At 35.1% G+C, this 22,654-nt stretch overlaps 1 protein-coding gene across 1 annotated transcript in view; it reads left to right on the forward strand.

Moving 5' to 3' along the window:
* Window positions 1-704: 704 nt before the first annotated feature.
* The window catches only part of LOC123253457 (protein PALS1-like), a 24,322-nt gene continuing 2,372 nt past the window's right edge, over window positions 705-22,654 (forward strand). Inside the window, exons 1-2 of the mRNA XM_044682648.1 lie at window positions 705-1,215; window positions 21,518-21,726. Of these exons, the coding sequence (XP_044538583.1) occupies window positions 849-1,215; window positions 21,518-21,726 (576 nt within the window). The 5' untranslated portion in view covers window positions 705-848. The remainder of the gene's footprint in view (window positions 1,216-21,517; window positions 21,727-22,654) is intronic.

Here is a 22,654-nt window from a genome sequence, read left to right on the forward strand (position 1 = left end):
TCAGAAATGAATTGTGACAAAGGCATTTATAAAATTTAAAGCAGGAAGGAGGGATTAATAATATAGTGAATTTTAAAACCCTTACGGTACTCAATTTCTGAAACATGAATCTTGTTCTGTAGATCCCATCAGTATTCAGATAGTCATGAGAACATACAGTAATGCTTATATTTTGAAGATAGTGTCTGCCCTCTGGCCCCGCCCCCTGCCCCAAATGATTTTTGGTGGTGGTTTAGAGAAAAATTTTCATCTTTGTAAATAGCAGCTATTGATTAAAACCTATTTGTAATAAATTAGTTTTTGACCTCTTAAGAAAAAATTAGCAAATAAAAAATTCCAGAATGCTTTTGTGGAGAAATATCTTGAAAATATGATATCATACCTAGCTTGATCTGTTTAATGCTTACCTAATGGGTAAATTCTATATGCTTCATTTCCTGAGCCTATGGATATGGTCTTTATATCTTTAAATTCTATTCCAATTGTACTTTGTTAATTAGTATTCTTTATCACTTGAGCAGCTTATTTTAAACTCTTCTAAAAGCTAACAATTAAAATCAATTTTATACATCAAAATTTGTAAATATGAAGGGAAAGAGTTTAACTAGTTATAAATCGTAATGGAGATTAATAGGTTCAACAATATATAAAATTTGCCTTTGTATTGAAATTCTAATTTATGTTTTTCATCTGTTTTTAGATTTCCTTCATGGAAAGAGCCTTGTAATATGATTATGAAGTTTCTGTTTGAAGAAGTTTCTTCTGGAATAAAAATGGATTTTATATGGCAGAATCAAGATAATTGGTTTGATATATAAAAAAGTGGTGCATATTTTAAATAAATAACCATGACAACTTCCCATATGAATGGGCATGTTACAGATGAATCAGACATTGAAGTAAAAAATGTTGATCTGACATCTCCAGAAGAACCTCAGAGACACCGAGAGATGGCGGTTGATTGCCCTGGAGATCTGGGAACTAGAATGATGCCAGTGCGTCGAAGTACACAACTAGAACGAATTCGCCAACAACAGGAGGACATGAGGCGTAGGAGAGAAGAAGAAGGAAGAAAACAAGAACTAGACCTTAATTCATCCATGAGACTTAAGAAACTAGCACAAATTCCTCCTAAAATTGGTATAGATAATCCTATTTTTGATACTGAAGAAGGAGTTGCCTTGGAGAGTCCTCATTATGCTGTGAAGATACTAGGTAAGTAAAAAATGTAAAATAATATAAAATATGCTTTGTAGTACCTGTATACTTTCATATTAAATAAGACTTAAAAAGAGAATGAAGTGGTAAGAGCCAGAGTTTTATTCTAGATTCATTAAAAACTCAAGTTGTAAGGAAACTGAAGCCACGGATCTAGTCCACCCTGTACTTAAAATGAATACTTTCTATAGTACCCCAATAAGTGGTCCTTTTGAGCCGTATACTGAATGGCAGTGCTCTCTCTTTTTTAAAGCCAGAACAAAATAATTTCCACAACTACTACTTTATATTATAATTTGAAATCCAGTACTGTTGGATCCACTTCTTGTCAACTTTTTTAAAAAAATAATTTCTCTTGAGATTTTTAAACTTTCATTTCTTAAGGTCAATGTATATAATTAAGAACTCCTTTGGTAGTTAACAGTTTACCATCTAAATCTGTAAATTTAGGTGGTATTGACATTTTTTTTTAATATTGGCAGCACCCTACCATGACCAATTGATATATCTATGTTTTTTAGTTGTCTTCTTAATTTTGTAGTTATATAATTTCTATGTATATATTAGTAGGTAGACTCCCAGATATTTTATATATTCTTTAATTATTTTGGTTTGGGATTTTTTTCCTATCCCTTCTTACTGTTTTTTTTTTCTTAGTAATAAAAATCTTGATTTTTGTGAATTTACTTTAAATATCCAGCTACTTTTACAATTGTTATTTCAATTAATTTTTTTTTCTCTATGGCTATGCTTCCCCCTTCAGTTCTTCTTTCTTGTTTTATGATTTCACAAGGGAAAACCAGTTTGGTGGAGGTTAAGAAAATTTGTGGAGAGGAAGTATAGGCAATGAATATAGACCAGACAGTAGTTATTAGGGATGGTGAGATCTAGATAGTGTTTTCTGAGAAAGGGGAAAACTTAGATATAGTAGAAGAAAGCTAGGAAACAGATAAATAGGAAAGGATTAAAGGTGATAGGAATCTGCTGGGGAAAGAGGCAGGGACTTGGACCAAGAGTGAAAATAGGACAGTGACCTTGGAGGAAAGGGCCATCTCTTCATTAGAGGCTTGAGAAATTGAACAAATGGTTGGGAATGAAGTCAGGCTGTTAGAAGAAGAAAGAGGGAATTGTCAAGTATGAAGAGATTGTTCCCAGAAAATAGCTTCTATTTGGGAGTTGTGGGTATAAAGTATGAAGTCATACCCTCTTGGTGGGGAGTAGTAGTAGAAAAAAATTCTCAAGGAAGGTTTAAGGAAAGAAGAGATAGGTCTTCTTTGTAATGGGTTGAGGAATTAATTAGGAGAAGGATTATCTTATGCCCAATTAAGGAAGCAAATAGTACCTAAATAATCTTAGGGTTGGGATTTGGCTAGGTGTGAGCAGTAATATAGTAGAGGCAGTAGGGAATCTAGAATAGAAGGTTTAAGTGTTTTGCCTAGGGCAGTGATGGTGAACTTATGACATGGGTGCCAAAGATGGCATGTAGAGTACTCTCTGTGGACATGTGGCTGCTGCTGTCAAGTGTCACCATCCCCCACCCCCACTCCCCACTCCCAGTTAGTTTTTAGAAAAACAGAGGAACTCTGGGGGAGCTGCTCCCTTCCCCTCTCCACCCTGCCTGACCACATTTCTTCATATGGCCTGCCCCCTCTGCCCAATAGCCCAATGGGAGTGCTTTTTCAGTCCCTGTGTGGGGTGGGGGAGGGGGGATGGAACCAGCCCAGCACTTGGTGGGGAGGAAGGGCATGGCACTCAGCCTGGGGGCAGTCAGGCAAGGCACTAGGAGGGGTTGGAGCCTGGCACTCCTAAAAAATTTGCCATCACTGGCCTAGGGGCAGAGATTGGGATGGGAGGAGGGTATTAGCTTAAGCTGTGATTATAAATTGATAAAGTACCTTGGGGCTGAGTGATTATAGGTGGGGGTGAGGAGGAAGAAAGTTTTAGGAAGAATAGAGAAAGATGGAATGATGATTGGATAAGGAATTTCAACCTTGATTATTCAAGTGGACTCCTCCACTTGAGTGATAGATAACATAATCTAGGGTGTGTTCATCCTCATGCACAATTTAGGTCATCTGAAACAGTTTTTTGTCCCTTAGGAGGAGTTTTTTGGTTTTGCAAGTATTTTATATAATATTGAAACTAATCATTCTTTTAATTTTATATAAATTCTTAAAAAGAATTTATTTGTAAAACTAAAATTTTTAGGAAGATTAAAATCTTGCCGTATCATTTCCCAGGTAATTTTTTTTATTGTAAATAACATTTGCTTTTGATTTTTCAGTCTCATCTTTTTTCTAATATTTTTTGTATTTCATAGAATTGAGTTGTTTGTTCCAGTCTTTTCCAGGAAGGTATACTGTTTAGGTAAAATTTTCCATCTATTCTAAACTTTTTTCCTTTTCCTTTTTCTTCTTATTTCATTTCTTCCAGACATTCTTGTAATTCTTGTGGGTAAACCATTTTATCATTATATATTCTACTCCCCTCCCGCCTCCCTCAGTTGTGGTGCTCCTTTTTTCCATTTTGTTTTGCCTCTTGGGCTTCTTTTTACCCATAGTATTTTTTCATCATGTTCATTTTTCATGTTGGAATGTTTTCTGTGCTCAGTTGTTCTGATAGACTCTTACATGGAGTATTATAGATTGCACTTTTCTTGTTGTCAGGGTACCTGCACAGTCTCCCCCTTGCCTTTGTCCTTATCTTCCTGGTTTGACTCTTTCTCTCCCTGCACATTGTCCTTTGGTGTCCTTCTCTTCTGACAGGCCATAGCTAGAATCTTCCTTCAGGTCCCAGGGTATTATATAGTTTGTGCTGACTTGTTCTTCAGATTGACTGGCTCATGTCATCTTGCCTACCTAATAAACTCAAAATGGTTCACTGATGCAGCGCTTCTTAAAAAAATATTTGTTTTGTTATTCTGTCTTCCAGTTCTTACATTGTCATAGTTAATTATCTCACATATCTTCTCCTAAAGAGCCATCCTATGTAACATAGTATTTTTAGAAAGCAAAAACATCAGCAGAACTGATTAGTGTGTTGAAAAAGTCTGAAAATAGCCAGTATGTAATACTTGCAGACCTCTCAACTCCATGAAGAGTGGTTTGGTGGGTGTCCTTTCACATCTCTTCATTTGAATACAGATTTATCTTTATAATTTTTTTAATAGTTCCTTCCATTTACGTAGTTTTGTAATTGTGGGATGAAATTAATCCCTTTCTTGTCTTTTTTCATCTCTACCCTCTCCCCCTTGTGGCCAGCGAGGAGGGATGACAATTTTGTATATTTGTTCTTTATGTGTAACCAATTAGATTATCTTACAGTTTAGGAGACCCAAAAATCCACAAAAAATGTTGCTTTTTTAATTTCCCAAAGGTACTCTTGTCTTCTTGACTCTATATCACTTTATATAGATCTTTCCATGCTTCTTTATATTCAACACATTCATCATTTCCTTAAGCATAGTACTATTAATTTTTTATTTATTCATGAACAACAATGTTTATCCATTTTCCAGTTGATGAGTGTTAACTTTATTTATAGTTCTTAGTTGATCACAAAAAATGTTGCTGTAAATATTTCAGAGTATATAGGGATTTTCTTCTGTAAGGAATTAAAATTAAGGGTTTGACTAAATATGTGAGAATTCTAATATTTAGGTGGTCTCTCATTTAAAGTATTATAGCTCAAGTCAAAAAGAGGGTAGAGAAGATGTCTAGGCTATTGTATAGGTTAAATTTAGTGGTTGGATGTAAATTATATGAAATAGTGCAGTTATATCTCAAATCAAACGTTTATATATAAAATAGAGTGGAATCAAAGTAGGGAAATGTGAGAGAGGTTAGAGAAAATACCTATACTAGTCCTCAGCCAGGAGGGCTGATAGTGAGTAACTACGAGGCCTCCTCCAAGATGGAAGCCAGTCTCTTAGGAAACTAGGAAAGTAGTCAGCTCTTTTCACTCACTCAACTAAGTACTCCAGGAGTCAGAATCCAAGTTGATGCCACAATCCAAGCCAAAGTTCCCTCAAAGACTATCTCCAGGAGACACTCTCCACTTGACTCAACTTCACCAGACTGACTGCTCAGGGATTTTGTGGCTTTTATGGTGGTTTCTAAATTGTTCAATCTTGCCCAGGGGCAGTGTCTGTGGGGATTGACTTTTTACCTCTAAAGGTGTTTAACTATTCTCCTAGGGTTCACAGGTTTCTGAGTTGTCTTCCAGTTTGGACTAGCACCTGGGTTGCACCTACTTAAGGTTAAGTATGTCTGTATTCACTTTTGTGGGTTAATTCAAAAGTAGACAAAGGAAAAGTAATCCTATCCTAGTGAGGTACTAAATTAATCCTATATCTAGTGAGGTACAAAGTAGGGGTACTTAAGTTATTGTTAACCAAAGCTTTAACTCCAACTAGGCAAAGAGAAAAGGATTCCCTTTTCACACTCTCACACTAAATATTGCCCCATGCTCTGCTCAACCTGGCAGACCTTGTTAACCCTTGACTGGAGGACCAGGTCTTCCACCAATGCTGCCTCCTCCAAGAGGGGAAGGCCTCTCCGGAACTAATCTCTCTCCAGGAAGCCAAGAAAGGAAAGGCTAGCTACTCCCTCACCTAAGAAAGATTCCAAGAGCCAAGGTCCAAGTCCAAAGTCACATTCTAGAGGAAGGTCACCAGGCAAAGCTCCAAGCCCAAGATCCAAGGCTCCCTTGAAGACTACTTCCAGAAGACTGTCCCCGGGTCCAAGCATAGCTTCCAAATTGGGGGGTGGGGTGGGGCAGTGTCTTGTGGCATTCACACTTCTCATCCTCTGAAAGTGTAAACTCTTATTAAAAGAATTCACAAGTTCCTGACTAATTGAGTTTCTGAGGGTGTGAACTCTTTTAAATTAATGACTTGTGAATTCTGTTACTTGTTGGCAAACAAAGTGTTAAGTAGGGGTGTTTAGTTTTGTGTTGATTAAGTTGCTAATTGATAGACAAAAAAAAGTTTGATTCACACTTATTAATGACTTCCATGAGGCATAAATTTAGTATTTCTTTCTAAAATGATTCTACCACTTGTATATTTTTTTAGGTCATAGGAAGTAGGTTTAGGATTGAATGGCCTAAGCATTCTAATGTAAGAAAGAATACCATTACTGGATCAATATCTGCATGATGTAACTTGATTAGTCATATTAAGTCATAGATTAACAGCAGAAGAAATAGAATACTTAAATAATACAATATTAGAAAAATGTATGTATGTATGTATGTATGTATGTATGTATGTATGTATGTATGTATAGGGTATAAGATGTTGATCTAGACCTAATCTCTCCCATACTGTTTTCCAATTTTCCCAGCAGTTTTTGTTAAACAGTAAGTTCTTGTCCTGAAAACCAGGATCTTTGGGTTTATCATCTATTATCTTGCTGAGGGCATTTACCCCAAGTCTATTCCATGATCCTCCCTTCTGTCTTTTAGGCAGTACCATATTGTTTTGATGACCACTGTTTTATAGTACAGTTTAAAATCTGGTACTGCTAGGCCTCCATCTTTCATATTTTTTTTTTTCATTTTCCCCCTTGATATTCTTGATCTTTTGTTCTTCCAAATGAATTTGTTATAATTCGTTCTAATTCAGTAAAAAAAGTTTTTTGGTAGTTTGATAGGTATGGTACTGAATAAGTAAATTATTTTGGATAAGATTGTCATTTTTATTAATAGTTCATTAATGCTCTTATATATTATTTGGATATAGTTTTAATTGTGTGGAAAGTGTTTTGTAGTTGTGTTCATATAATTCCTCTCTTTGTCTTGCCAAATAGATTCCTAAGTATTTTATAATGTCTAGGGTGATTTTAAGTGGAATTTCTCTTCCTAACTCTTGCTGCTAGGTTGTGTTGGAAATGTATAGAAATGCTAATGATTTATGTGATTTTATTTTGTATCCTGCAACTTTGCTAAAGTTGTTGATTATTTCCACTGGCCTTTTAGTTGATTCTCTGGGATTCTTTAAGTAGACCATCATATCATCTGCCAAGAGTGATAGTTTAGTTTTCTCATTACCTATCTTAATCTCTTCAATTTCTTTTTTCTTTAATTGCTACTGCTAGTGTTTTTAGTACAATATTAAATAATAGAGATGATAATGGGCATCCTTTCTTCACTCCTGATCTTTTTGGGAAGGCTTCTAATTTATCCTCATTGCAGATGATACTTGTTGATGGTTTTAGATATATACTGTTTATTATTTTAAAGAAAGGCCCATCTATTCCTATACTTTCTAGTGTTTTCAATAGGAATGAGTTGTATTTTGTCAAAGGCTTTTTCTGCATCTATTGAGATAATCATGTGTTTCCTGTAGATTTGGTTGTAGGTATGGTCATTATGTCCATGGTTTTCCTAATATTAAACCATTCTTGCATTCCTGGTATAAATCCCACCTGATCATAGTGGATAATTCTTGTGATCACTTGCTGGAGTCTTTTTATAGGGAGTTCTTTGATAGCTTGTTCAATTTCTTTTTCTGATATGAGATTATTTAAGTATTCTGTTTCCTCGTCTGTTAATATAGGCAATTTATATTTTTGTAAATATTCCTCCATTTCACCTAGATTGCTGTATTTGTTGCCATATAATTGGGCAAAATAGTTCTTAATAATTACCTTAATTTCTTCTTCATTACAGCTGAGGTCACCCTTTTCATCTTTGATACTGTTAATTTGATTTTCCTTTTTTTTAAATTAGTTTAACCAGTACTTTGTCTATTTTATTTGTTTTTCAAAATACCAGCGCCTAGTCTTATTTTGATTTGATGTCTCCTAATTGTCATTCTCTTCAATGAAATTATTGTTTCTATAATTTGTTCTTTAACCAACCAATTTTGGAGAATCACATTATTTAACTTCCAATTAATTTTTGATTTGCCTTTCCAAGTACCCTTAGTCATTATAATTCTTATTGCATTTTGATCAGAAAAAGTTGCATTTATTATTTCTGCTTTTTTTGCATTTGTTCACAATGTTTTTATGCCCTAGTACATGGTCAATCTCTGTGAATGTATCATTTTCTGCTGAGAAGATGGTATATTCCTTTTTATCCCTATTTTTCTCCAGATATCTATTAACTTTACTTTTTCTAGGATTTTTTTCATATCTCTTATGTCTTTTTAAATTGGGGGGGGGTTGATTTATCTTGATCTGATAGAGGAAGATTCACTAGCATAGTTTTACTACCTTTTTCCTCCTTAAGCTCCAATAGTTTCTCTTTTAAAAATCTAGATGCTATACCATGCATATCTAACAGTTGCTCTCTTAAGTATATATATTATTTTCCTGTGCATTTTTCGGCACTCAGTCTAAAACTAGGTCATTCACGTGTAGCATTTTGTAGCGGGGAGTTAATTACTCAGAAGGATGAATTGGTTCCTGTTACAAATGGCCCTAGCTTTCTTCAAAAATGAAAACGAGGGTAGCATAGCTATTTGCAAGTATTAGAGTGAAAGATAAAGTTAAAATATTTGTATAGGGAAAAACAGAACAAATTGCAACTTCATTTGTAAATAAATTATTTAAAGAGTTTTCATACTTTGTCATTTGTGAGTAAAAAAATGAAAAAAAAAAAACCCTTGAATTCCTGATTCTTTTTCTTCCTTTTTCCTGAAGTGGTTTATAAGGTTTAACTTTGATTTTATTAGAACATATTTGAAAAGCTTTTAAATTGTAATTAATTCATCCCTCTCTTAATTATTTTGCATGCTTTTATTTAAATTGCTTTGAGGTTAAGGTAAACAGACTTTTGCTTCACTTCTACCAAGCTTAAATGTTTTATTCAGCCAGTCATTAAAGATTTACTAAATGCCTACCTTGTGCCAAGTGCTATGGATAAAAAGAAAGACAAAATGTAGTTGCTGTCCACAGGGAGTTAGCAATCTTGGGGTGGGGAGGGAGTGTACCGAGCACTGAGACCTGATAATGAGTTTATCTGCTGCCTTAAGTGGAAGATTTGAAAAAAAAATCATGACGTCTACCAGTCAGGAGGGGAGGGGTGGACCCCCAAGAACTGGGGGTACTGAGAATGTATGAGTTTCAGAGTTGACATGCTCTTGCAGGAATATGAATTCTGGAAATAATGAAGTTCTGTAAGTAGCCAGGTAGTGAATAATGAAGTGACTTCGCTGAGCTCCCTCCTTAAATTGATTGTCCTCGAAAAACTTTGCTTATGTACAAACATGTAGTAACTTTAAAGAGGAACATAATGTTCAGCCAAAACTACCTAATGAAATATGGGACATTTTTCTCTAAGTACAAAAAAATTAGAATGCAATTCTCTGTGTATTTTTATCAAACTTTAATGGAATCCTAAGAATTAGCCTTCAATAGGCATATGAAAATTAGATCCCCCATACTTCTTTCCATTATACTTTCTTCTTACCTGTCTGTAATCTACTTTTAATTCCCATGCTTTAAAAAATGGGCTTCAGAGTTAACCTTGAAAGAATTAGGAATATTTTTTTATGGTTTGTTTGGAAACAATTTAAATTTAGAATAGGTAGTTTGGTAAAAAATTTGTTTTCAGAGGAATTTTTAATAAATGACATGTAAAAAATTTGCTAGAACTCATTCAATATAAATTTCTGTAAAATAAGTGTCTGAAATTTATTTTTATCAATTATATTTCCTCTAATTTTGATATGTTCAATTTTAAATTTTTGTAGGAAAATGAAAGGTAGCATTTTTTTTCTGAAATTAATGTTCCCTCCCCAATTCCCCTTCCTCCCCCCCAATGTCCTAATACATTAAATTATATTGGAGACACTCCCAGCTGTCTGATGTAGTGTTCATTGCCACCCTTTTTTATTAATACACACATTACATTCCTGGTAGTGCTCAGACGTGAAACAGCCAGAATCTTGTAAATGAGGGCAGGATGGAGAGAACTGTTTGATTTCTTTTGAGAGGAAGCCTTCAGTTTCCAAAAGACACACCTCTCTACCTTTTGTAAGTAGACATGTAACTTTTTTTTTTTTTTAACCCTTAACTTCTGTGTATTGGCTCCTGGATGGAAGAGTGGTAAGGGTGGGCAATGAGGGTCAAGTGATTAGAGCAGGGTCACACAGTTGGGAAGTGTCTGAGGCCAGATTTGAACCTAGGACCTCCTGTCTCTAGGCCTGACTCTCAATCCACTGAGCTACCCAGCTGCCCCATATGTAACTTTTTTTTTTTTTTTAAGGAAAACATTTATGAATTCAGAAATGTTTAAGGGAAATAGCTATAGCAATAGGACATTTTTTAAAAAGGGATATTGAATCGGACTTTATATTTAGAATATAGTCAGGACTTTGTAAATATAAAGAAATATTAATGAATGCTTTGTGATTGTGGCTCTGACAATTCCCTGAAGCATATTATTTAGCACTATATCTATGTCATCGGCCTTTGATAACTTCCACACCTTTTTGATAATTTAAAAAATATCATTATTTAATTAAGTCACTTAAAACAGGAAAAAAATCTAATTTTAGGATTGTCGCCTTAAGACCATCATCAATTTACAACTTGATCATCCATTTATATTATCCTCTACAAGTGAAGATACCGACTTTGGTTGCAGAATGGGAGTGTATATTCCTATCTGCATTCTTAGAAGGATTACTCACATAAATGAGATCACAGATCCATCAAAGTACTGAAGGAAAATTTTAAGAGAAACCATGTTTTATGTATATGAAAACTTTCCTGATCTCCCTCTCCCCATCTCATATTACCATGTATATACTCTGTATAGGTTTCTATGCATTCACATTATTATGAATGCACATTGTATACTTTTCTTCTGTATTAGATTCCAAGCTTGTGAATGGGAATTTTTTCATACTTTGTACTTCTATCTCTAATACTTTAGTAGAGTACTTGACTCCCTCTCTAATATATGTATATGAAATTGGAAGAGCTGGGGAGAAAATAGATGGCCATGAAGGTACAACAGTGCTGTAGAAAATGACCCCAGGAATAAGGATACAGCCCTGTGTAATGGAAAAAGTTTTGGAGTTACAGGACTTGGATTCAAATTATGTTTAACGAACATTTGTTAAGATTAAAATTCTCTGGAGACTCTCTAGAGTAATTATGTTTAACTAACATTTGTTAAGATTAAAATTCTCTGGAAACTGGAGTCTTAATTTATAATTATTTATTAAATAATAAAAAGCAGGCCAGAGAAAGAAAAGGCTTCTAGCTACATGTGGCTGGCCATTCCATTAGCAAATCTCTGAGAACCAAGAGCCTATGCATTTGTTCTGGATTACTCTGGAAAAAACCCTAACTTCCTTTCCTGAATCAAATTTATACTTTTAGTTTCAGTGGGCAAAAGGCAGGTTTTCAGGATGCCAGGGAGCCAAAATACCTGTAGAATAGTTGCAGGGTGGCATGCCCACCACTATCTTTCCTTGACCCCATTATCTTAGGTAGTTTGTTTACACATAAACAACAGATGGTCTGCATTTTTAATAAAACTAGAAGGTGAGGTAAATTGTAACTTTACATTTAATATTAAATTCTTCCTTTTTAAAATCTAAAGTTAATCTTGGGGTCCCAAAGAAAGGGGTAGAGGCTAATGTTAAATTTTCACTGATTGCCCCCTAGATGACCGTAGCAATTTGTTTAAACTACCTGGAGCCTCAGTTCCATCATCTGTAAAATGAATTTGTTGGAAAAAGTGGTTTCTGAGGTCTCTTCCAACTTAGATCTGTGTTAATATAATCAGAGATTGTGTGAGTGATCTTAAAGTAAGTCAGTTTTTCTATACAAATGCTTTATTTAGAAAATAGAAAAATAATAGTAATCATAAGCTATGTATAACTAGGAGTTAAGTATATGTATAACCAGGAGTTAAGTATGAAGCCTGATGACCAAATTTGTAAATTACAAGTATTATCTTGAGTCTATTCAGATTTTAATCCAGTTAAAATGAATCTGATAAGTACATCCTCACTTCATTACTGTGTATTGGTATTGCATGCCCATGTTGCTTGCTTTTGGGTTTAGCTGGATGTTTTTCTATGATATTAATTAAAATGCTTATCCTTTGTAGGGTTTCTTTTTTTTTTGCAGCATGGATCTTGTACAGTTGAGATAATTGTGTGATTTTGTATATTTTTGTTTTTAATAAATTATGTTGATTGTTTTCTTAATGTTGAATAGTTTTTACATCTCTTATATAAATACGTGTTGGGCCATAATATAAATTATTGGAAAAATTGTAGTAATTTGTTACGATTTTGTTTAAAATGTTTGAGTTGGTATTCATTAATTATATTGGACTGTAGTTTTCATTGTAGTTTTTTCCCTTAGTTCACTGTTAACGACATTGTTTTTGGTTTAAACACATCCCCTGCATGCATGGGGTTCTCTCTCCCCCCTACCCCCTGTTATTTAATCAAAATTGCTCATTTCCTCTACTCTTTTTGGTTACTGTCTCTTATTTGGTCAAGAACTGTCTCTCTTTCCATATTTGGAAAGATATTTCACTCTCTTCTCTAATTTGTTCATGATATTACACATATCAACGTTATATATCCATGTGGTACTTGTTATGGTTTATGGTATATAGTTTGAATTGTTCTAAACCTAGTTTCTGTTGACAGCATTTTAAAAAATGATCTTATTTCAGTGATTGGAATCTTTGAGTTTTTAAAAATTATACTGCATACAATTTCTTCTGGGCTCTCCTGTATCTGTTCTATTTGGTCTTTTGCTTTGTAATAAACAATGAACACTTCTCTAGTTATTTGTCATTTCTATATTAAAATATTTTCTAGTCATATTCTTTCATTCTGTGTGTGTCTTAATAGGTAGTAGGTGGACTCTCAAATATTCTTTACATTTTATATTTACTGTGTAATTTCTTTTCCACATCTTCCTGCTTGGTTTTGTTGCTAATATAGAGAAAAACCAATTCATTTGACAGTTTATTTTATTGTATTCCGTTACTTTACTGAAATTATTGTTTAATTTAATTATCTTGTCGACTCTCTAGGATTGTCTAATGAAACAATCATGTCACCAAAAAAAAAAAAAAGCCATCATTCTGTTTCTTCCTCACCAGTACTTTTCCCTTTAATTTTTTTCATATTGTTATAGCAAATATTTAAAGAACTCTTATCAGCATTGGTGAAGTATTGGCAAGACCATGGATCCAGCACTGGGGGAGCTGCTCTGTTTTCTCTCTCCACCCCATCTGAGGACATTTTTTTGCATGCCCTTCCCCTCTGTCCAGCTGTCCAAAACTAGCATTTCCTCCCTCTGCTCTCTGGGGTAATGCAGGGGTTCACAGTAAGCTTGAAGTTGCAGTTTGGGCACTTGAACTTGAAAACCTTCACCAACGCTTAACTATATTAATGAATGGTTATGGACATCTAGTCTTTTCCCCTTTAATGTTATAGAATAGATAATGCTAGCCCTTGGTTTCAGATAGGTAACAGTTTACCATGATAAGGAAAAGTCCATTTACAGCTATGTTTTCCAACCATTCTTAATGCAATCTTAAAAAAAAAATCACATGGACATGGTTTTGTTTTTTTCCTGCATCCAGTGGCATAATTGTAATTTGTCCTTTAAGAAATAATACATTTATTAGTTTAATTAATAAAATCAATAAAAATTAATTTTGTGTTTATAGGTTTCCTAATGCTGACCTGATCTTGCTTTCTTTGTATATATCTGACATTCCTATGATACAGTATTTTCAATATTTTTCTATGCCATCTTTTAAAGATTTTTTCAATATTTTTACATAAACATTCATTAGAGATGCTTATCTGTAGTTTTCTCCCCACTCTATCTTATTTAGGTATGAGTGCCATATTTGTTGCTTAAAGAAATCTGGTATCATCTTAAAATTTTCCAAACAGTTGATTCTTTTAAAATTTGAAAGAACCCATCAACATAATTTCCTAAAGATTTTCAAATTTTCTTTGTTTTGTTAATAACAGTTAATATAAGTTCCTTCCTTGCAGTTTTTGTTTAACTGGATTTTCCTCTCCCTTAATGGATCAAGATAGCTAACCAAGGGGCAGCTGGGTAGCTCAGTGGAGTGAGAGCCAGGCCTAGAGACAGGAGGTCCTAGGTTCAAACCCGGCCTCAGCCACTTCCCAGCTGTGTGACCCTGGGCAAGTCACTTGACCCCCATTGCCCACCCTTACCAATCTTCCACCTATGAGACAATACACCAAAGTACAAGGGTTTAAAAAAAAAAAAGATAGCTAACCACTACTTTCTTATTTAAGAAAAAACTTATGAGGGTTTTTTGTTTTTTTTTTTTTTTTTTTTTGGTCTTTTTGTTTCTAATCTGAGATTTGTATTTTTTTTTCTCTTTTTTGATTTAAGATATTTGTTGGACTTTAAAGCTGCATGCGAAACTTTTTAGTTTTTTATTAATAAAGTAATACTAAAGGTAATTTTCCTCTACGATAGTTAAAAAACTTCTAAAAAACTACAAAATATGTAAACCATCAAGAAGTCCTGCTACTTTGGTAAACCACAGGAATTATGTGAATACAACTAGAAAACATTCTTTACAGAAAAAAAGATGCATATTGTTTAAGAGATTAATCTTTTATGTCATAAATTCCTTTGGTTGATGAAGCCTATAGGACACCCCCTGAATAATTTTTTCTTAAATACATAAAAACATGGGATCATAAAAGAAACGAAATATATTGAAATAGAGGGATTAAAAATGCACAAATCTAGTTTCATTATATATATATATGATCTTCTTCTTGTACTTTTCTGTATTATAAATTTTTGTTGTTTACGTGGTTTGATTGTTGGCCCAATTCATCTTAGGATGTCACCTTAAATTCTTCATTGTGTTTTTTGTTAGGATTTGTAAGTCTGACGGCATAACACGTCAACTATAAATTGTATTTTATTCTATGAGTTCCCTTTCTTCAAAAAAAAACTTTTATATGTACATACATGTGTTTATTTCTCATCTATCATGTATCCCCAAAAGGGTGGGGATTATTCTGTTTTTGCTTTTATATACTTCATCTAACTAACATAATCATTGGCTGTATTAAGACACTTAATACATGCATTCAGTTACCAGCCACTCTCAATTTGCTGTTACTCAGTTTGAATGAAAGATTGTTAGAAATACAGTGGACATTTTTTGGGTTTTTCAGGAAATAGTTCATATTCTTAAAAACACTGACAAAGATAAACTAGACAACTAAGAATAATAATATTACCCTATAATTTCTTGTCTTTGACTCTTATTTCCTGAGATTTTTCTCATCTTTAAATGTGGTAGTGAGGATATTATTTTTATTGTTCTGTGCCATTGTTCATTTTACCATGATATAAATAATATTAATGATGACAGCAGTATTACTGGCAATATTATTTCATTTAGTCTTCATAATTTTAAGAGGTAGGTACTATTATTATCTCTATTTTAGGTGAGGAAACTAAGGCTTGTCTTCTTTGAGGATCAGCCAATGCCATCAGAATCCTAGTATGTTAGAGATAAAGAAATTTGGGCCAACATCCTGATCTGGAGGTCTCAACATGCCCAGTCCATGACAGATACCTTATTTAAATGTACAGGGGGCAGCTGGGTGGCTCAGTGGATTGAGAGCCAGGCCTAGAGATGTGTTGTGAGGAAGATTATTTAGTATTAGTTACATATAGGTTATATGGACCTAGCAGGAAGGGCTGGAGAATTCCAGGATGGAATGAAGGAGCAGGAAGTAGGGCTTGTGCTCTGGGAGAGACTCCATTAGTGATTGGCACAAATTGTTGCTAGCCCTGGGAGATCTCAGAGTTAAGGACACCCTGCATCCTGATTCTCTGGGATCCTGAGTGGTGGTGGCTTTCAACAAGTGGACAAGACCTGCAGAGCTTCACCAAGTGGAGGAGGGGTTTGGGATCTGGTGGACAGCATCTCAAGCACACTCTCTCTACTTGGATACCTTGGACTACCTTGGCTTTTGGCATCATGTGATCATCTGTGGATTACCATGAGAACCCTCAAAGCCACCCTCAGGCCCTTTAGCTGTGCTGGTCAAACCTGGAAGCAGCCTTCCAGTGACTCCGGTACTGCTCCTTTAGCCCTGCCTGGCCTAGGTCAATTAGAGTTAGAGTAGACAGGTCCTCCCCTTGCCCTTGTGATTTGCCCGTTAGGGTTTTAAGTGTAGAATCCCCTATCCCACTTTTATTAGTAAATCATAATTAAAACTGTTAAAAAACCTTTACTTTGCCTGCTAGATCCAAAGACCCTGGCCCATGGTGGGCAGAGTGACAGTTGGGGATAACTGCCATTCTTGATTCTTGGTCTCCCTATCCTGGCTGGTCCTGTCTCTCCTTTAACCCAGTGTGTGTACCCACAAACCATTAGGACACATTTACATCCCTGGTGCCCCACTCTTTTTACAGAAGGGAGGTCCTTGGTTCAAATCTGGCCTCAGATATTTCCTAGCTGTGTGACTCTGGACAAGTCACTTAACCCCCATTTCCTAGCCCTTACCACTCTTCTGCCTTGGAGGTAATACACAGCATTGACTCCAAGATGGAAGGTAAAGAATTAAAAAAAAAAAATAAAACAAACAAGCAAACAAATAAATGTATACCAATCTGTTTTATAGGCTTTTGACAGTCAATTAACATAAGTGATTAATTAAATCAAATGTATGAAACATGTTGCTAAAGTTTAATGTTTGCTAAGAGAGTTAATAAATTCCAATAAAGGTTTGTTCCCCTTTGCTCTTGCCCTTAGCACCATTTAAGACTTCTTGTTTGGGCATTACATGGATTTACAAAGATCAGGACCTCTGTTAAATTTGTCAATCTCTAGAATGTATGATTCAAAGTAGGTCATGAGCCCAATTCATTATTATGGTTTGAAAGTAACAATAATAGAAAATATGAGAATGAATCTGATCAGGATACAAATTTCAGTCATCTCTAATTGATAATACAAATAATAGAATAAATCAGACTTATACTGATTTGGGAAGTAAACTTAAAAGATAACCCAAAAAGGTGCCTCTCTGAGCCAAAAACTGAGGAACCTATGGTGAATATAAATCTTTCACAAAAGCAAATACATCTTGTCTTTTTAACAAATTTATAATATATTATTATTATTGATATCTCATATACAATTTACTGAATCTAACTTTTCTAAAATCATAGTTGCAGCTAACTACCTAAAAGATTATATGTGATTCCTTGTTTTATAATCACTGATTTAAAAGTATAAATAAAGGTAATTTCCTTTTCAAGTAATTGTCTATAACACCCAAGGTTATATTCCTTCCATCTTCACTGAGTTAGTACACGGCTCACAGTTTTTCTCTTCATATCGCCTCCCCTCATTCTGACTGTCAACATATACAGGATATGCAGATATCCCTTCCACATCATGGGAGTTAAGGACACAATGCCTTCATGATCTGGAAAATCCATATAAAATTTTTTGGCCCTCCCTTTGTACCAGAGAAGAAATCTGAATTTTATCTTTTTCTTTCATGGGGTTTTGCAGTGCCTTATTATAAAATTTAGGTTAAGTATTTCATTATAGGCTATATATAAGCCTCTAAATATCTCTTAAATTTTCTAAGAAAAAAGCATTAAAAAAGAAATTGTGTATATTTATAGTGTTGAAAGATAAAATATGTTGAAATTATATAGTACCATATGTATGTTTTATGTATTTCTGAGTTTCTAAACTTTTACTGTGTTGTCTGCTGTCCTTTGTGTGTCAACAGCAGCTTCCGCAAAAAATTCCCATTTAATTTCTTATGTTGACCTCGTGATATTCCTAAACTGTGATGGGAAATATAATCAATATAGAAGGGCTACTTGTATATTTAGTCTTCATCAAATACCCATACTACTCAGTTCCTCATCCTATTTATTCCCCATGAGCTGTTCCTCTGTCCCATCTTACCCGCACACAAAAATGGTCATATCCTGATTTTGCCACTAACCACAAATGTACTACATCCATATTCAAGAATTCCAAAGAATTCCCTTATAAAACTGTTCTTTTTATCCTTACTCTTAACCTGTAGTACCATGACCCCTCAATTTTCTTCCTTCTTTCCCATCTTTCCTTCATTAGCCATTCTCTTTTCTATCTCAGATCCCTGGTAAACCATTGCAACTCTATACTGTCCTCTTCTCTTGAATTTCTAGCCCTCTTAATCACATTGCTCATTATAAAAGTCTTGGTCTTGGATCACCCTGCCTTTGCTCCCATTGAATAAAGGAGGGAGAAAAATCATACAACCATTCTGACTAGGTCCATTACAGATTGATATTACACAACCTCAACCTGACCTTCTGCTAAGCAATCCTGCCATTCCTTCCTTATCAGTTCACCATCCTGCTCTACGTAGTGGCTCTTCCAAACTTTTTCATCCCTCAAATCTCTCATAGCTCCAGGATCTATCACCCTCTCCTCTGAGATCTTTGCCTAATACTTTACAGAAAAAAATGTAAGCCATTTGCTTTGAGTTCCTTCCTTTTCCCTCTTTATCTCTAATCACTCATGGGCCTTCTGACACTATCTCTTCAATCCCTGTCTCAAATAATGAAATGTCTTTACTCCTTTCTAAGGATTGCCCCCTTTCCAATCTCCTTCTGTCATTTTTTCCCCAACATTTCCCCTGACTATTGACTCATTCCCTGAAGCCCATGTGTCTCTATCTAACTCATGGTTCCCAAACTTTTTTGGCCTACTGCCCCCTTTCCAGAAAAAATATTACTTAGCCCTCTGGAAATTAATTTTTAAAAAAATTTTAATAGCAATTAATAGGAAAGATAAATGTACCTGTGGCCCTCACCGCTCCCCTGGATTGCTGCAGCACCCACCAGGGGGTGGTAGCGCCCACTTTGGGAATCACTGATCTAACTGAAGAAACTCTCACTTGATGCTTCAATCTTCTCTACCTGTTGTCCTATATCTCTTCTGCTTGTTAAGACTAAACTCCTTGAGAAGGCCATCTACAATATGTGCCTTCACTTTCTCTCTTCCCCCTCTTTTCTTTATACTTTTTTTTTTAAACCCTTAACTTCTGTGTATTGACTCCTAGGTGGAAGAGTGGTAAGGGTGGGCAATGGGGGTCAAGTGACTTGCCCAGGGTCACACAGCTGGGAAATGTCTGAGGCTGGATTTGAACCTAGGACCTCCTGTCTGTAAGCCTGACTCTCAATCCACTGAGCTACCCAGCTGCCCCCTCTTTTCTTTATTCTTTACCATCTGGCTTCTGATATTTTCATTCTTCTGAAACTGCCCTTTCCAAATTTACTTGTGATCTCTTAGTTGTCAAACCCATTGGCCTTTTCTCAGTTCACATTTTCCTTGAATTCTCTGCAGCCTTTCACACTGTTAGGCACCCTTTACTCCTTGCTACTCTTTTTTCTCTAGGTTTTCAGGATAAGACTTTGTCCTGTTTCTATTCCTATTTATCTGACCATTCCTTCTATGTCTCTTTTGCTAGGTCTTCCAGATCACACTTTCTGATCATAGGTATCCTACTGAATTCTGTCTTGGACCATCTTCTCTTCTCCCTCAGTACTACTTTATTTGGTGATCTCAACCACCATTGATTTAATTAACATCCATTCAGATGATAGTCAGATATGTCTTCCTGTCCCAAACTCTTTGCTGACTTCCTATTTTCTATCTCCAACAGCTTTTCAGATACCTCAAGTTGGAGGTCTAGAAGGTATCTTAAACTCAGTGTCCAAAATAAAACTCTTCCTCCCCCCCCCCCCCCCTCCAAACCTGAGTACTATGCCTGCCTTCTCTCCCTCCAGGGAAAGAGGAAGCATTCCCATTGGGCTGCTGGGTGGGTGAAGTGAAGAATGTCCTCAGCAAATGCAGAGAGGTGGAGGGGGAGTGCTCCAGCTCTGCTGCCTGTGAGGTGTGGTGCGCCCCCCTCCCCCCCCCTTACCCCCAGTGTGCTCCCATTGGGCTGTTGGATAGAGGTGTGGAGGATATGAAAAAATGTTGTCAGACCCTTTGGAGAGGAGGAGGGGAGCAGTTCCACTGAGTTTTTTGCCTTTCTAGTAATGAATTCTAGGGGGGAGGGGAGGGAAGCCTCATGCCCATAGAGAGCTCTCTGCATGCCATCTTTAACACTGTGCCATCAGTTCACCATCACTATCCTGGTCCCTCAAACTCAAAACATAGGCATTATCCTCAAATACTCACTATTTCTTACCTCATATTTAAGCTATTGTCAAGGCTTGTTGATTTCACCTCTACCACATCTCTCAAATATGTCTAATATCTTCTAAAACTATCACCACTTTAGTGCAGATCCATCTCACTGTATGATTTTGCAATAACCTGCTTGCGAATCTGCCTCACGTCTTTTCCCCATTCCAATCTATACTCCATCCACCAAAGTACCTTTACAAAAACATAAGTCCAACAACATTATTCCCTTACTCAGTATCCTCTATATAGTTTGCTTTATACATATTTGTTTGAATGTTGTCTCCATCCTTTAAATCGTAAGTTTCTTGAGTGCAAGGACTGCTTTTTCTATTCCCCCCGTCTCCCCAGGGCTTAGAAGAATGCCTGGCACAAAGTAGGCATGTAATAAAAATTGATTGAGGTTAAATGATTTGCTCCTGATTAGGTAGCTAGTTAAATGACTGAAATCAGTCTTCTTGATGCCAGGCCTTTAAAGTGTACCTTTACCCGCTTTGCCACCTAGTTACTGTATTTCCACTACAGTATTGTCCTATTTTTCTGTGCCCCTTTTTGAACTTCCTTCTGCTATGCTTTTCTGTACAATTTTAATAGCATCCTTTTGGGATTACCACTCTCTTCCCATAAAGTTATATCTAAATAGTGACCCCATTCTAGTCTTACCAAAGTCCCTTAATGAGGGACGTCATTGTACTTCAGTAACATTTGAATGCATTATAGCATAATTCAATATTTAATATTTATAATGATGACCCTAAGTAATTAAGATTTGAAAATATGTTTGATGTGCCATCCTCAAGAAGGCATAGAAGTTTTATTTTAAATCTTTTTGTTCATAATTAATTTATAGTAAAAAATAACCAATAATCATTAAGGTGAAAAAACTTATCTGGACCTTTTGCTTTCCTAGAATCTTTGTTTTTCCAATGATGATACCATTACTATATCAAGTGGTAAACCATTTAGAATGCTGATACTAATCCAGATATTCTGTCTACTGAAGTAGAACATTTTAGAAGAACATATTTTGCAAATACAAGTTAAATGATTAATATTGAACAACTTTCTCTCCCCCTGACAGAAGTAGAAGACCTGTTCTCTTCACTCAAGCATATTCAGCATACTTTGGTAGACTCCCAGAGCCAGGATGACATTGCTTTGCTTTTACAACTTGTACAAAATACTGATTTCCAGAATGCATTTAAGATACACAATGCTGTCACAGTGCATATGAGTAAGGCCAGCCCTCCATTTCCTCTTCTCTCCAATGCACAAGACCTTGCACAGGAGGTATGTATTCTGTGTATTTTTTTGGATATTCTAATTGCAATGAATACCATTAAAGAACATCCCTGGAAAAATTATATTAATCTCCAATGTATTCAAATTAAATCATTAACTATTAAATGACTGGCTTACATTTCCTCAAGATTTTTCACTTTATTCTGAAAAAAATATTAGATAGTTCATCAATTCAGAGCTCCATTGATTAGTTGTTAATAGAGTAAAGCTAATTATGATTTTACCTGTTGCAATTCAGATCACAAAATCTTCATTTAGAGATGATTTTCAAAAATTATCATGTCCAAAATATTTATCACTTTGTGTATGTAACTTGTGGTGAACAAGTTGAGCTAAATTGGTTCTCAGATAAGAAGTAACCCATACTATAAGCTTTTTGGTGGGGGGAGGAAACGGAACTTTACTCAGCATCTCTATAGAGAATTCAAGGTTACTTCTTTGCCATGATGAGACACTTAGGTAGAATTTTGATGGAGATTTATTGCTGAAATCTTTAAAAATCTGAATTGTAAAAGATTCAAATAGGGAAATTAAAAAAAAGTTTAAAAAACAACCCCTTATTACAAAAATGGATGATGGTGAGTAAAATTGCTATACAATGATGGGGAAATTACTTTTAATAGGTTTTTATTGTATACCAATGTATTATAAATGTAATTCCAGAGATACTTCAATTCTAGGTGTTTCAGTCATTTTTACAAAAAATGAAATATTAGCGTGTTGAGAATTTAGCACATATTACATTCTTTTAAAAAAGATGTCTCAAAAATGACTATAAAGGAAATTTCCAGTCACTTTGTGAAGATCTTCTATTTGTATTACAAAAACTTTTAAATGGGATCTTAAGATGGGACTAATTAATTAATTAATAAGACAAATATGAAGATGGGATTAATTCTCCCCTGCCCATTTTTTA

This window comes from Gracilinanus agilis, chromosome X (genome assembly GCF_016433145.1).
Source record: "Gracilinanus agilis isolate LMUSP501 chromosome X, AgileGrace, whole genome shotgun sequence".
NCBI classification, from domain to species: domain Eukaryota; kingdom Metazoa; phylum Chordata; class Mammalia; order Didelphimorphia; family Didelphidae; genus Gracilinanus; species Gracilinanus agilis.